We start from the raw sequence: 14,950 nt of genomic DNA, 5'->3' as shown, positions 1-14,950 counted from the left end.
TTCTGGGATTCAGGACGTTCCCTATCTGTTAGAAGCCGTGTCTCCGCTTTCGTGGTTGTGTTACTGGATTTATGAATTTGTACCACGATTGTTTTTGTGGTTGGGTATTCTGTCATTTGCACCTGGATTTGCTTTTGTGTTTCAGGACTCTGTAATTTGTTCCGTGGTTTGCTGTTGTGTTTCAGTATTTGTTAATTTGTTCCAAGATTGTGTTTAGTGCTTCATGATTTGCTAGTGTGTACCGGGTTAGTTTTATCTTAAAATAAATGTGTCTTGCACCTCTCGGCCACCGTAATTCATCAATCAGAGACATTTGATCGTAAAAACACAAAGTTCCCAGGATCAAAGATCACATTCAGATATTTCTGCTTTGTTTTCTTTAATCAGTTTTTAAATTTATTGATCATAAAAACCACAGAAGCATAAATAAATTTGTACAGGTTAGAAAAGCATCAGTTGTCCAAAACACCAGACGCTTTGTAAAGATGACAGAGGAGATGTGGGCTGAGCTTCTGCTGTGCTCAGATGGATGAATGTCCTCTCCATCCCTCATGGAGGAGAAGCTGAAGAAGCCATGCTGTGATCCTAGAACCTATAACAGACTCCCAGCCGATGAAACGGCCTCTTAAGCAGAGAGCAGAATGTTGATCTGGGGCCTCATTTATAAACGTTGCGTACGCACAAAAGAAGGCGTACGCCACTCTCTACGCAATAGTTGATATTTATAAAAAGCAAACTTGACGGGAAAATGTGCGGTCCTTCAGGCAAGCTCTGACCCAGGCGTACGCACAAAAACGGATGAAATGAGAAACGACGACACCGTCGGCAGATGGAAGAAACACGTGAAAGTGAAAATGACGATCCTGCCTCTCATAAATAACATGAAGACTTCACAAAGCAAGTCTTACAATTAACAGCCTACACGAACACCCGTTTGATTGATCAGCAGTGAAACAGACAAAAAAATCAAACGGAAATTACAACATAAATTCAAATGAACACATATTTGCAAAAAGAAAAGTTATATATGTTCTGCAATATTGGCATGTTGTGCAATTCATCCTCATAAATAATATAGTTAACAGAACGAAATAATGTACAAAACTGATATTCTCGTCAGTGTGTCCGTCTGGCGGAGCAGATATAGGTGCGGGCGTGCGGGCGGACGGACAGACGTACTAATTGTCCACTGGGGAAAGTTGTTTTCATATTAAAACATTTCTTCATAAGCTATGGAATTATGGTATTCATGCATATGCCTTTAGTTTGGTTTATTTTTGACTTGCTGGCAAACGAGGACGAGTGGCTTATGAGCCGGACCTCTGCGGGCTTTTGGGCCCGGCGTTACAGAGGAGCACTCGGAGGAACCACGCGTGTCACCCGGTGCATGCATCTGGCGCTCCGGTCACCCCCCCAATGGAGCGCTGTAACCTCACAACCTCGGACATGCCACGGTCCGAGGTTGTGAGGCTACAGCATTTACGGTGTCTGCCACCGTTTGCCGCCACGTGCCTTTTTGGCATTGGTAATGCCCACACTGTGCCCTCCAAACAACATTTTTCTCCTCTTTTCCACCTCGCCAACGATAACTTCTACTTCACATTGAGTGAAGTTACGTTTTTTTGATTTCCTCTCTGTGTGTGCCATGGTTTGGCAATCAATGAATATTCATTTGTGGGCATTTCACGGACTATTTATGGGCAACTATGGGTGTGTCATGAAGCCGCAAAGCTGCGCTGCATTTAGAATCGGTTGTGATTTATTAAGGGAAAGATGCGTAGGATGTGCGTGCGCACGGTTTTATAAATCCAAATATTTCTGTGCGTACGCATGTCCTATGTTTCATCTGTACGCCACTTCCGACGCAAATCCTACGTAAAGTTTTATAAATGAGGCCTCTGATCTGTTGGAACAGACCCTATCCTGAAGCTTCTCTGCGGAGTTCCTGTCCACCAGGGGGCAGCACTCTTTCATTCTTGCAGCACATCATCCCAGCTGCAGGAAACCTTGATCTTCTGAAGAACCTGCGGCCGTTCTGTTACCGAGGAATAAAGACGTCATTCAGGAATGTGGTTCTGCTGCAAAACATTCTTCCAAAATTAAGCTGCTCCTCCTTTAACGGCAGAGAAAAAGTCCCCAAAGATCATCTGGAAGATCCACATTCTTCCAGTCAGAGATGCTCTCAGGCTCAGCTTTGGTTCAGACTCAGGACAGGAAAAAATCATGGAAAAACTAGGAATGTTCCATGAAATTAGAACGATGTTGGTGTTTGCAGATACATTCATAAAAGCTGATGATCTGTTTGAGCTAAAAGGAACATTTTTGCTCCCAGTCTGACAGAAAAGGTTCTGCTCTGAACAGACGACCATGAAGTCATCACAGCTCCTCCAACAAACATGAACATGTCGGCTGTGATGTCACAATCTGTCAATTTATATTCAGCAAAGGAATCCAGGCGATGAGGAAGACAGACGAGCACAAAGTCTCTGCAGTGAGTTTATAGACATCAGGGGCAGAAAACTGACTCGTGTGATTGGAGGAAGATCAGCAGGTATGAGGCGGAGAAGTGAGTCCCAAAACACTCAAGTCGTGTCTGGATTCCCACCCAAATCCCTATTTACTAAAACACCATCTAGTGCCCTGGATTTTAAAAGCAATTCAGACACCATGCTCATTACTTTTTTTTTTTTTTTTTTTTACGGCGGATATGAAGTCATCGATTTCACGAAGTTAAAATCTAATTGATATGAGCATTTTGCGACGATTATTTATGAATCCACTGTGTTCTGAAGATGAAAACTTTGATGGTTTATTCTATGCGAGAAACATCTCATGACTGCGCTGGGACGCATCCTCAGTGATCTATCCTGAGATCATGGGGGGTTACGGGTCTCAGAGCGTCATACACCCTCACCCAGCAAGGGTTGATCAAGCCCCGACTCGCGTCCCCGTAGCAGTCCACGGATCAGCCCTCTTAATCCAAAGCCATCTTGTGGCCTTCTCTGCGGCTTCGCTCACGGATTGAACGGCCCTCTTCTTGGCCGCCCCGTAATGCCTTAACGACAGAAGACTTTGCAAAGAGAACGTCCCGCAAAGCCTCTACAGCCAACTTCTACAGGCTCATAGAAGGTTTTCCAGCCTCTGTCCCTGCACCCCTCTACCATTTCCTGGTACTTAATGCATTTCCTCTCATTTGCTTCCTCAATACGCTCTTCCCAGGGCATTATATAGTGCAGTAGTGAGTACGGAAGGAATTAACCACAGATTTGAAGATTCTCCAAAATGAACATCTTCATGTTTGTTCGTTTTTTAAGCATTTCTTAAAGCTGAATCTCCGGACATCACATGACCCCTGTTTTTCCTCTCTGGAAGAAAGCTGCTACAATAAAGCCGATTGGGCCTGCACAACAAATCACAAATTTATCTTTATCGCAATATCAAGCTGTGCAATATGCATATCGCAAAAGATGGCATAAATTGCGACAAATGGTTACTTTAAATGAGCTAAAACAATCTTATGGCAGCTTGAATTATTTAACAGATCAAATAAATTCATTTATGCATTTGACCAATCGGATGGACCTTTTTATGTTAGATGTTCATCTCCTATATAGACTGGGGTCATTCGGAGTATAATTAAAGTTATGTTGACTCTTATTCAAATGAAACTGTTACAGCGATGTAGAATGATGCCTTTGTTATTTGTTAATGTATTGCAAGTTAAATTGTCATCGTAGTTTTATTCACTGATATCACAAATGGTGAGTTTTCCTCATATGGTGCAGCCCTAAAGCAGAATAATGATAGAACATGAGGATGTGCTGATCCTTTGATCTTCACCAACAGAATTAACTCAGTTTTTCTCTCAGTTTTTGTCTTTTTCTTATCATCATGCTTTGATAAATGTATTTAACTAAAGTCTTTCTTTCGTCACTGTTGGAACTTTTCACAGTTTTTCCTGGTAGCTCCGACAGATCTGGAAGATCCACATTCCTTCCGTTCTACATTGCTTTGCTGATCAAGACTCTTCCTTAAACTGCTTGTTCAGACTAGTTCACACTCAGACATGAGTCTGCCCCGAAAACTGCATCTGTGTTCCTAATTCTCTTCATATTTTTTGTTTATCTTCACTTGTTGATATCTATTTATATTTTGCCTTGTTTGCACACGAGAGCACAAGATCCTAAAGTTATATTCCTTGTTTAGGCACTATAATTGGCCAATGAAGCTGACTCTGATTTAGTCAGTGTGCAAACAAAGAAAATGTCTACCGGCTTAAATATTTGTCTTGATTCATTAAATCATTTCTAACATACTTTTAGAATAAACTAGATCAGTGTTTTGTTAATAAACTTGTGTGCTTAACAAGGTTTTTACATAACATATCACATTTGAATAGAAGGGTGTCCCTCAGCGTGTGTGGCACCAAGAAGATTTGCTTGGAACGTTTAGCTGAGCCTTCTGTCATGGAGGTCTTTAAGTCCCACATCTAGAAGGACTCCAAACTAGTACAGAGGGAGGCTGAGGTCACTAAGTCCAAGTGGACCATGTTTAATAGTATTAATCCGACAATATTTCTATAAAAATCCAATAGAATCTATAACTCTGCATCACCAAACCCCTTTGTTCTTCATTCATTTTTAAGATCTTGTGGATTTCCAAAGTTGTGGTTCTATCTGACCTGGAAAGACAAAAGCGTCTCAGCTTCACTGTTAGACAATTTTCTGAGGTGCATATGAACAAACTCTCTATTCCTTTCAGTCAGATTGATGATCAGTCTCATTCACGGGAACTGGAGGAGCTGTTTCCAGCAATTAGTCAGGCCCCTCCCTGCAGCTCCGTCAGCTGTTTCTGCTTCAGTGTCAGTAGAAGACAGATGAGGGGAGTCCATGCACATCTAGAAGGAGGAAAAATAGAAAGCAGTAGTTCCCGTGACCTCACCTTTCTCCAGCCCTTCTACAGTCACTGAGATCAACAACCTGTACATCTGACAGCCTGAAGCTCCGCCACTCCACCCCTCCCCCTCTCGGCTGCTGTCGGGTTTCTTCTTGAACCTGTTTTTTTGTCTTTAGTCAAAATAAATCTCAGATTTCTGTTTCCCAGGTTCTGTTTGGGACAATTTAAAGGAAACTAATTCACCTAGGAAGCACTTTTTTAGACTGTAGGAGGAAGCCAGAGTGCTGGAGAAAAAGCACGCACGCACAGGAAGAACATGAAAACTCTACACAGACAGGTCCTCATCTGGGAAGCCAGGGCCTTCTTGCTGTGAGGCAAAAGTGCGAACCACTGCGTCACTGTGCAGCTGACAAACCACTGAATCTGAATTTGTTTCTCTAAACTTCCTGCTGTGTTAATGGGATGTTTCATCCGCCATCTTCGTCTGAAGTTCTCAGGTCAGTTTCCAAACATCCTGCAGCTCCTGAAAAAAGGGTGTCCTCTCACCTCCAACAAGAAGACACGCCCCTTTTTTTTTTAAGTCCACTGTGTTCATGTGCATCAGAAAAAAACGGATCAGGTCCTGATCCTCTGAGTGTGGAGCAGTGGGCGTTCACTTGTTAGACAACAGGCAGGTTGAGGGTTTGATTTCAAGTCTTTGTCAGGAGGGGAACCTGACATCAAAGAATTCCACTTCAGCTTCTAGCTGCAGGTAAAACTGCTTCACCTGCTGTGCTGCCCCGCCTCCATCACAGGTGGACTCTTCCTGGTTCTGAGACACTGAATTGTGTTCCAGCTGCGTTCAGACGGTGAGTGGAGACTCTTCTTATTCTTGAGATTTTTGAAGAAACTGAAGTGAGTTTGTTTCTGGAACTTTGTCTTCACTAACTTGACTGTTTGTTTCTAAATGTTTGGAGAAGATCTTCTTTTTTCTCTGCAAGCTCTCATGACTCTGCTGTTTCCAAAGATTCATCATTGGTTATTACTGATCAACAACATGAAGGATTCTTGTTGATCAAGTCAACAACAATCAGCCGATGGTTGTTTTTTTTTTTTTTTAATATTTCCTGGAATCAAATTGTGGTCTTCAGCATCAAAGTAGGCTAGATCAGCTGACTTCTGCTTCCTGTCAGAACTTTCCAGAACCCAGAAGGAAAGTTTTTGTCAGAAAAACAAACCATCATGAAGCTCTGGAGTTCAAAGGCTTCATTTCTGACTCCCAAACCTTCCTGTTCTTCTCCATCCAAACCTGTGTGGAGGTCAAAGTTCATGGGAAAGTGTCTGTTGGAGGAATTTATGTATTTTTTTTCTTTTCTCCTCATTCGTTGATTTGTGTCTGTTTTTCTTGATGCTTCATTTTTCCTGGATTGTAGAAACAGGAAGTTTGTTGTTTCTGTGTCAAAGTGACTGAATGGAAATGTTGCTGCTGCAGCTCCATGTCTCCACCTGGTGGAGGGAGAGCAGAAGTGCAGCAGCTGATGGCAGCTTCCTCTGCCTCCCACTGCTGTCCGACTGCATTCACCTGAACCTGAGAGGAAACACAAGAGAAGAGCCAATCAGTGGAGGAGCAGCTGATCTGTTGGTGAAGGAGGATCAGAGCTGATGATGAGGAGGGTTTCCTCTGCAGGTGAAGGTGGAAGGTGTGTGTGAGCTGATGTGGATCCAGTGAATCCAGCAGCATGGATCAGTGGGAGGAACCACAGGAGGGGGCCCCTCCCTCTAAAAGCAGAGATGGTAACCATGACAACCAGAGCAAAGCTCAGAGGTGAGATGAACATCTCCAACTGTCCATGATCTTCTCCATGTCAGAGCTCAGGACTCACACCAGCAACCTTCATTCTTCACAGGAACCAACCTGGACCCGGATCTGGATCCAGCTGGGGGTCCAACAGGAAGGACTTGTCAAAGGGTCATCTTCCTGACTTCAAAGACATCAGTTCAGGAGTGGACCAGTGAGTGTTTGTCAGAGTTAAAGGAGGCTGGATTCTAGTTCAGATGATCAACAGTTTTCAGATGAAGGACTTGAGGTCTGGTTCAGTTCTGGATCTCTCTGATCAGACTCACTTGGAGCATCATGTGTGTGATGAGATCTTAGTCTTCTTAGAGTCTCTGAGAGCAGAGACGTTGGAGAAGAAAACATGTTGGCTGCTGACTCTGACTGACAACAGCAGCAAGGCGAGAAACGGCAAGCGCTGCAAACATCTCCAACCTTCCTGTGACATACCTGATTCAAGTCTCGCGGGTCACGACTCACGAGACTTCAGTCTAAGCGCTGACTTCTACAATGAACTGTTTATTAATATCATGTTGGCTCAGGAAACTTAATTCGCAACTCAGACGTGAGCCAGGTGAGCGACCAGAAGTACATTGAAGCTTTTTGCATGGGTTGAACAGTGGGCCCCATATTGTTTAAACGTGGAGTCCAAATGGGTTTGTCTGCAGTTTCTGTGGTGGCGTGGAGCTATTAAGTGGGCACTCATTGGGCTGGCTCACCACGATGCTAGCCAGATCTGGCGGCCCCTGGGCCGCGCCGCTCGCTGGTTCTGCTGGACCCTGGAATATGGGTTGCTTAGCGAGCCAGCCCACTGAGTGCCCACTAATATAAATAAGGGCTAGCTGTACTTTATCAGAAATTCTATATTTATAACTGCAGAATTTATATAAAACTTTCTAGAAAATGTGTCTTTTTGACTCACTCAAACAAGACAGCTCTGTGTCTGTGGCAGTCTGTGTTCATGTCAAAGTCCATCAGCTGTTCATGAAGAAGCAGATCCTCCAACACTCTGATGGTTTTGTGTTTGCAGAGGTCAACTGGTCACACAGAGACTCCAGTCTGCAGCCTCCAGCTGTGGATCCATGAAGAGTGACCAGTCCAAACCGGATCCTCTAAACTTCAGAACTGAACCAGGACCTTCAGACTCACAGTAAGAAGCAGTTTCTAGTGAACAAAACAGAGTTAAGCTCTCAGCAGGAACAACAATGTTCTCATCAAGAACATCAGCTGATCCATCCAGGAAGGTCAACCATCTACTCTGAGTGCTTTAGGTCTGAGAGGAAAGAAGAGTTGGACAACTCTTGAGGACACAAAGCTGTCAGTCTGTCACCATATTGGGAGAAATTGTTGTCAAATTTTAGGCCCATTTCCAAACTCCCAGTCCTCTCGAAGATTTTGGAAAAATATTGTCCATTTGAAGGATTTTCTAGATGAGAAAGGCAACCTTGAGGTTTTCTGGTCTGTCTTTAAATCTCTACACAGCACTGAATCAGCTCTGCTCAGGGTGTTTAATGACGTCCTTTTAGCTACAGATGCTAGGGGACCATGTGGTTCTTGAGCTACTGGATCTTACAGCTGCTGTCGACACACTAGATCATAACATCTTGATCTCTCGATTACAGCAACTGGTAGGCATCCATGGCACTGCTCTGCAGTGGTTTAGGTCGTATTTGGAAGACAGAACGTTCTGTGAAGATCTCAATAATGTTCAGTCTTCCTTTGCTCATCTATTGTACGGGGTCCCGCAGGGTTCAGTCATCGGGCCTCTGCTATTCTCCCTTCTTACTCACTTACTTCATAGGAAGCGCAACTGTGCTTTTCATTGCTATGCAGATGACACCCAGATATATGTAGCATTGACCAAGAAGGATGCCTACTCAATCAGCTCTTTAATTGAGTGCTTGGAGGAATTAAGAACCTGGATGGCTCTTAACTTTCTCCAATTCAATGAGGAAAAGACAGAGGTGACGGTCTTTGGTCCCAGTGGCAATAGTGGGCCTATAGCTCTGGGTTCTCTCACTCAATCTGTTAAATCTACTGTCACAAACAATGGTTTTAATTTTAGACGAGCAGATCAGTTCAGTGGTGAGATCCAGCTTCTTTTAGTTAAGGCAGCAGGCTAAAGTCCAATCATTCTTAATCAAGAAAGCACTTTGAGACAGTAATTCATGCCTTTGTTACAACTGGGCTAGATGACTGTAACTCTCTTTACTTTGGTGTCTCTCACCCGTCCTTGTCCCGTCTCCTGCTGGTGCAGGACGCTGCTGTGCGTTTGTTAACTAGAACGTGAAAGAGAGAGCGTATTACACCAGTTCTGGCTTCTCTACACTGGCTGCCTGTCCATTTTTCAGGTAGTTTTACTCACTGGCTCTCCATAAGTCCTTGGTGTGTAGATTCCCATGGGAGGGAAAAAAAAGAGGAGGAAAAAACCCACGCATTAATCTGTCCATCAGGACAAGGAAAGTAAGTAATCCAGGGTGTAGAGTTTGAAATGGAGCGGCTCTGGAACATTCAGTATAGTCCTCAGACACGGCTCTCCGTTTACCCGGGAAACGCAGTTTTTAAACAACAGGTGTTTTCCCTCGTAACAGCCCGTGTCATTAGTAGCTCCGCCCACCTGTAGACAGCATTGCCTTCCTAAAGGCGCATGCTGCCTTGACTTATGCCCGCCATCATAACAGTCCCACACTAAACAGCTATGGCCATAATCTTTTAATTAGCCTGTGAAACATATATTTTGCCCCTGCAGGGATTTATAGCAAAATATTTAACAACTGCTCATCATGCCGTTTGTGGTAGTGTCACACCATGTTGCTGCCAGTAACATATAAAAACGCGGATTGCAGTGCTTTTTAGCGGGCTCAGATAAGAACGAGTGAAGCACCACAGCTGTGTAGAGGCTAACTCACAGAGCCTCAGGCAAAAACGCTGTCGGCCAAGCTGGCCAAAGTTCGGAGCCTCACAGCAATAGATTCTAGTTTAGTGACCTGATGGAACACAGTGATGTATGTGTACAATGCCCTGAAAACGGCCAACGTTGTGGCGATGAGCGATGAAATACGTGTTTATTTCCACATATGAGAAAGTGGAGCCGCAGAGCAGACTGTCATGTAAATAGAGCATCTTATCCCCATTAAAGCGCCCACCTTCACCCTGTCACGCTACCTCAACACACTTTAACGTTTCTGGTACTAATTTGTATGTGTGTGTGGTTTTTTTTTCCTTTATGTTTTAAGAACTGTTCAAACTCATAAACCGTTTAAATGTTCTGGATAAGCTACATTAGGCAAAGTTGAAAGTAAACAGCACTTTATTTCCTCAATCATACTTTTAGAACCTTATTGGTTATGGCACATTTATTCTATTTCATTTTTTCTTATACTGAGAACTATTTGTTGTAAAAATAAGAAAATGTTGCTTGTTTCCTTTAAGAACAAATATTTTTTAATTTACCAAAATAAATGCACAATGAATTTGCTTGGGTAAAAGCAACTTGTATATGAGATACAGTTGCAGTGCTTAACATTGTGATCAATAAATAAAATAAATTTCACCATATTATTACAGTGGAAGACAAATATTCATATTCAGGAAGAGTTTTTTAAAGTCATTCTATAAAAAAAAAGAAAAGAAAACATGTTCTGCCACAATCTAGCGATATGTATCATATCGTGGGATGCATATCAGGATACGATTGTATTGCCAGACTCTTGCCGATAGACACCCCTAACTCTGATGGTTTTGTGTTTGCAGAGGTCAACAGGTCACACAGAGAGTCCAGTCTGCAGCCTCCAGCTGTGGGTCCATGAAGAGTGACCAGTCCAAACCGGATCCTCTAAACTTCAGAACTGATCCAGGACCTTCAGACTCACAGTAAGAAGGAGTTTCTAGTGAACAAAGCAGAGTTCAGCTCTCAGCAGGAACAACAATGTTCTCATCAAGAACATCAGCTCATCCATCCAGGAAGGTCAACCATCTGCTGTGAGCGCTTTAGGTCTGAGAGGAAAGAAAAGAGTTGGAAAACAAAGCTCAGTCTGTGACCATGTTAGGAGAAAAAACAAAGATCAACTCGTCTTAGAGCCCAAATTCCAGTTGATGCAAATGTTTCTCAGTGGGCAGCAGAAAAAGTTCTGTCAGTGCAACGGGAAATTAAGAACACGTGCAGTTGTTGGGCTGCACGGTGGCGCAGTGGTTAGCGCTCTTGCCTCACAGCAAGAAGGCCCCCGGTGCAAGTCCCGGCTGGGGGACATGAAAAACACAACATCAATGGGGGACCTTTTTGTGTGGAGTTTGCATGTTCTCCCCGTGCATGCGTGGGTTTTCTCAGGGATCTCCTGCTTCCTCCCACCGTCCAAACACATGCTACATAGGCTGATTGGCAACTCTAAATTGTCCATAGGTGTGAGTGTGAGAGTGAGTGAATGGATGTGTGATTGAGGATATTCCACCCTGCGACTGACTGGCGACCAGTCCAGGGTGTCCCCTGCCTACGCCCAAGTGGCCAGGATAGGCTCCGGCAACCCCGTGACCTCGAAAGGGAATAAACTGTTAAGAAGATGAATGAATGACGAAAATGAATGTGCAGTTGTTCATTGAAAACAGTCTGGAAACAGAAATGTTTTCAAGCATTACACCAATGTTTGTCATTGATCGTTCAAATCAACTAGCTTTTCTTTTCAAATACTGAAACTTGATACTTTACCAAAGTCAAGGAATCAGGTTTGGATTCAATGAGCACATTTGAAAGAGGACCTTGAAAAGACACAGAGATCATTTCTGTTTAAATCCAAATAAGAGATCTTTTAAGCCTGAAAGTTCTGGGACTTCAAGGTTAATTTTCCTAAATCTGTCTTGGTTCTGACTAATACCTATTGCTGGTAATTCATTAAAGAAAAACGTCTCAATAAACCAAATGTCTATTTGTTCTTTAGAACAAATCTACTGACAGTTTGATCCAGTTTCTTCAGAGATTCAGGTCTTTCTGTTTCAGAAATCTGTTGATGAATCTTTTTACACAGACAGAGTTTAGATGGGATTTGATTGTTGGAGAGAAACCACACAGTAACTTTAGCTCCCAATTCCAAACAGCCTGCTCATCCTATTGGAGATCATGACTGGTCACTAAAGTTTAGCTCTCAGTGTAGTTTAGTGCAGTTGCCTGGATGCAGGCAGCGGTGGTTTAGCTGGCGATCAGGTAGCATTTTCAAGATGGAGTTGTTGACACGATTTTACTTTAATTGAAACAAAAGAAAAACAATGTTCACGTCAAATCCACGTTGTGTCCCGGTATAAAGACAAGCTGTTAAAATCTAAATGAAGCTTATATTTATAAATGCAAAATTTGCATCGACACTCTGATGGTTTTGTGTTTGCAGAGGTCAACAGGTCACACAGAGAGTCCAGTCTGCAGCCTCCAGCTGTGGATCCATGAAGAGTGACCAGTCCAAACCTGATCCTCTAAACTTCAGAACTGAACCAAGACCTTCAGACTCACAGTAAGAAGCAGTTTCTAGTGAACAAAGCAGAGTTCAGCTCTCAGCAGGAACAACAATGTTCTCATCAAGAACATCAGCTGATCCATCCAGGAAGGTCAACCATCTGCTGTGAGCACTTTAGGTCTGAGAGGAAAGAAAAGAGTTGGACAACTCTTGAGGACACAAAGCTCTCAGTCTGTCACCATATTGGGAGAAAAAACAAAGATCAATTCAGCTTAGAGCCCAAATTCCAGTTTTTGCAAATGTTTCTGAGAGGGCAGCACAAAATGTCCCATCAGTCAATCAGGTGGGGGCATGCTGGCGCTCTTAACGTAGTGCAGTGCAGCTGCCTGGATCAAAGCAACTGGAGGTAGTGTTAGTGAATCTCGCGCTTGGATAGCGTTTTCGAGATGGAAATATGAACACTATTTTACTTTAATTAAAACTAAAGCCATTCAGGTGATATGTGCCTGTAGCAGCTTCCATATCGCGTACAAACTGCTCTGCTGTCTGTAAGGAGTAACTCCTTCCACTGCTTTTTTAACATCCTTCTGGTTCCATGTTCTATATACCAACATGTTGGGATTCAGATCATCACCATGTGGGTTGGCTACTTCAACCATAGGAAAAGCATCCATCTCATTCATCCTGGTCTTTTTGCTCAGTTTCTAACAGATGTCCCCCCCAGATTTTTGACCATTTCATATGGAGTCCTTTTGTTTGACTCCTGGTAGCTGCCCCAGAATGCTCTTGGCCCTGAATTTTCAATAAATTCTCCTTATAAGGGGGTGGCATCCCCCTATTGAGAACAGCTCCAACCACGCATTTTACTGTGGTGCAAATCGTACTCACCACTTCTTGTCTGTTCCTCGGAGTTCCGTCAACTGTTGGGGTTCCAGTCGGTAAGAGGAAATCTCATCCTGGAAAGGGTCTCAAGCAGCTGCTTACTGAAGCACACCCTTCGTGGCTACGGTCTTCACGAGGTCCTCTCCCCGATTGGATCTTCCTTCAGTTTTGGAATCCGGCTCGAAGGACCAATTTGTCAAGGTTATTCCTGAATACACAAGACAGTATTAACAAAAGGAAACAGATGCAAATAGTCAGGTACGATTTCTCACGAGGAGAGCTGGAAACAGACAACCCTTGTGCTCCATGCCGCTCTTCCTAAATGTGACTGTTCCAGCCTCGCACTTTTATTCAGGTCTCCCTAGTTACATGGTGAGTGATTTATCTATACGTCACAAGGTGGTTGTCAATAATTTTCTGCTGTAATCACAGGAAGTTCTGTCTTTCATGATCAAATTATCTCACGTTCCAGACACTTCTTTCCTTACTGCTGAAGTGATCACTTTTCTGAAATGTCCCACGGAAAGATTCTAACACAAACAACTTTAATTATGTAAGAAAAACAGAACACACAAACTGTCTCAAAAACAGAAGTTTGAATAATAAAGAAAACATATACATCTAACATGCATGTTGTGTCCCAGTACAACAATATGAACGTCTCAAGCTGTTCAAAATTAATGAAGCCCCCAAACTTTTTCTTTTCTCACAAACCTCCGAGCCCTGAATCTGCTGCAGTTAGCGTGTGCTCTGGTGACGAAGCAATGCCACTAAAACAAGTACAACTGGATTTTACAGCCTAGAATTGTGTAACTCGCACAGATATGAACAAACTCATTGTAAGCCACGGTGTGGAAAACATGCTCCCGCTGTTCACTGTCGAGTCTGATTTGTTCTGAGCTCCTGTAACAAAGACCCCAGTAAAGCCAGACTGTCTTCTCTTTGTCGTAAAACCTACAAAGTACATTGATGACATTAACACAAAAAAGAATATGCAGCTAAAGACATAATTTCATTGCATACGTAAAATATGTTGATGTTTACGTTACAATTACTGGTAAGAAAGCCCATAGAGATGACTGTTGTTGTGATTTGGGGCTATATAAATACAATTTAATTGAATTGATTCAAGAAACCTTTACTGGCAATAAAACCCTTGTGCTATCTTATGGGGTCCAGATGACCCCAACCTTACATTGACGTGTTATTCCTACCATGACGAAGGTGGATAAAGGTGGAGAGGATTTCATGTAATCCATGGACACCAGTGAAGATCACATATCATTGAAAAGAAAGGTTCAGTGCAGTGTCTTGTGGGGTCCAGATGACCCCACTCCCAGATTGACGTGCTTTGGATAGCACAGGGGATAAGAGTGAATTACTTAGTGCAACAGAGAGATATTGTTACTTTATCGTGGCTAATTATCCTTTTTGACAGATTTGCATTTCCATTTGATTGATTAGGATTAGGGTACTGAAAATTTATTGATACTTGAATCCATGACATACATTTTTAATCAATTAGTTTTGGGCTATCTAACTAGTAACTATAATTGATTAAAGTAAGATTTCCAACACTGTTTCTGCCTGTAGACACTTTCTGTCATTTCTGTTCTTCTGCTCCAAAATAGTTTCAAAGACTAAAATCAGAGCAAGTCCAAGTGTCTCTGGAGTTCAGGAACCCTCAGAGAAAGTTGGTGAAGAAAAGCCACGACTGAGAGTTCAGGATCCCAAACAGACAGCAGAGCTTTGATCTGAGTCTAGAAAATAACAGAGAGTATCTGCTCCATGATCAGAGTTAGTCTGGAACTTTCCACTGACTGCTTTGATTGTTGTTCACCTACATTTCTCCTTAACATCCGCAGAGAGAAGAATAGGAGCGGACCCCAGTCTGCAGAAAGACCCAGAGCTGGTGAGTCAG

General features: G+C 42.9%; 1 protein-coding gene across 1 annotated transcript in view; it reads left to right on the top strand.

The window, feature by feature from the left end:
* Nucleotides 1–6,238: 6,238 nt before the first annotated feature.
* Nucleotides 6,239–14,950, top strand: part of LOC105355408 (NACHT, LRR and PYD domains-containing protein 12-like) — a 768,227-nt gene continuing 759,515 nt past the window's right edge. Inside the window, exons 1-5 of the mRNA XM_023961860.1 lie at nucleotides 6,239–6,700; nucleotides 6,783–6,887; nucleotides 7,740–7,859; nucleotides 10,463–10,582; nucleotides 12,085–12,204. Of these exons, the coding sequence (XP_023817628.1) occupies nucleotides 6,615–6,700; nucleotides 6,783–6,887; nucleotides 7,740–7,859; nucleotides 10,463–10,582; nucleotides 12,085–12,204 (551 nt within the window). The 5' untranslated portion in view covers nucleotides 6,239–6,614. The remainder of the gene's footprint in view (nucleotides 6,701–6,782; nucleotides 6,888–7,739; nucleotides 7,860–10,462; nucleotides 10,583–12,084; nucleotides 12,205–14,950) is intronic.

Source organism: Oryzias latipes, chromosome 2 (assembly GCF_002234675.1).
Source record: "Oryzias latipes chromosome 2, ASM223467v1".
Taxonomy (NCBI): Eukaryota; Metazoa; Chordata; class Actinopteri; order Beloniformes; family Adrianichthyidae; genus Oryzias; species Oryzias latipes.
The sequence above is the reverse complement of the archived record's forward strand: the minus strand, read 5'-3'. Positions and strand labels throughout refer to the sequence as shown.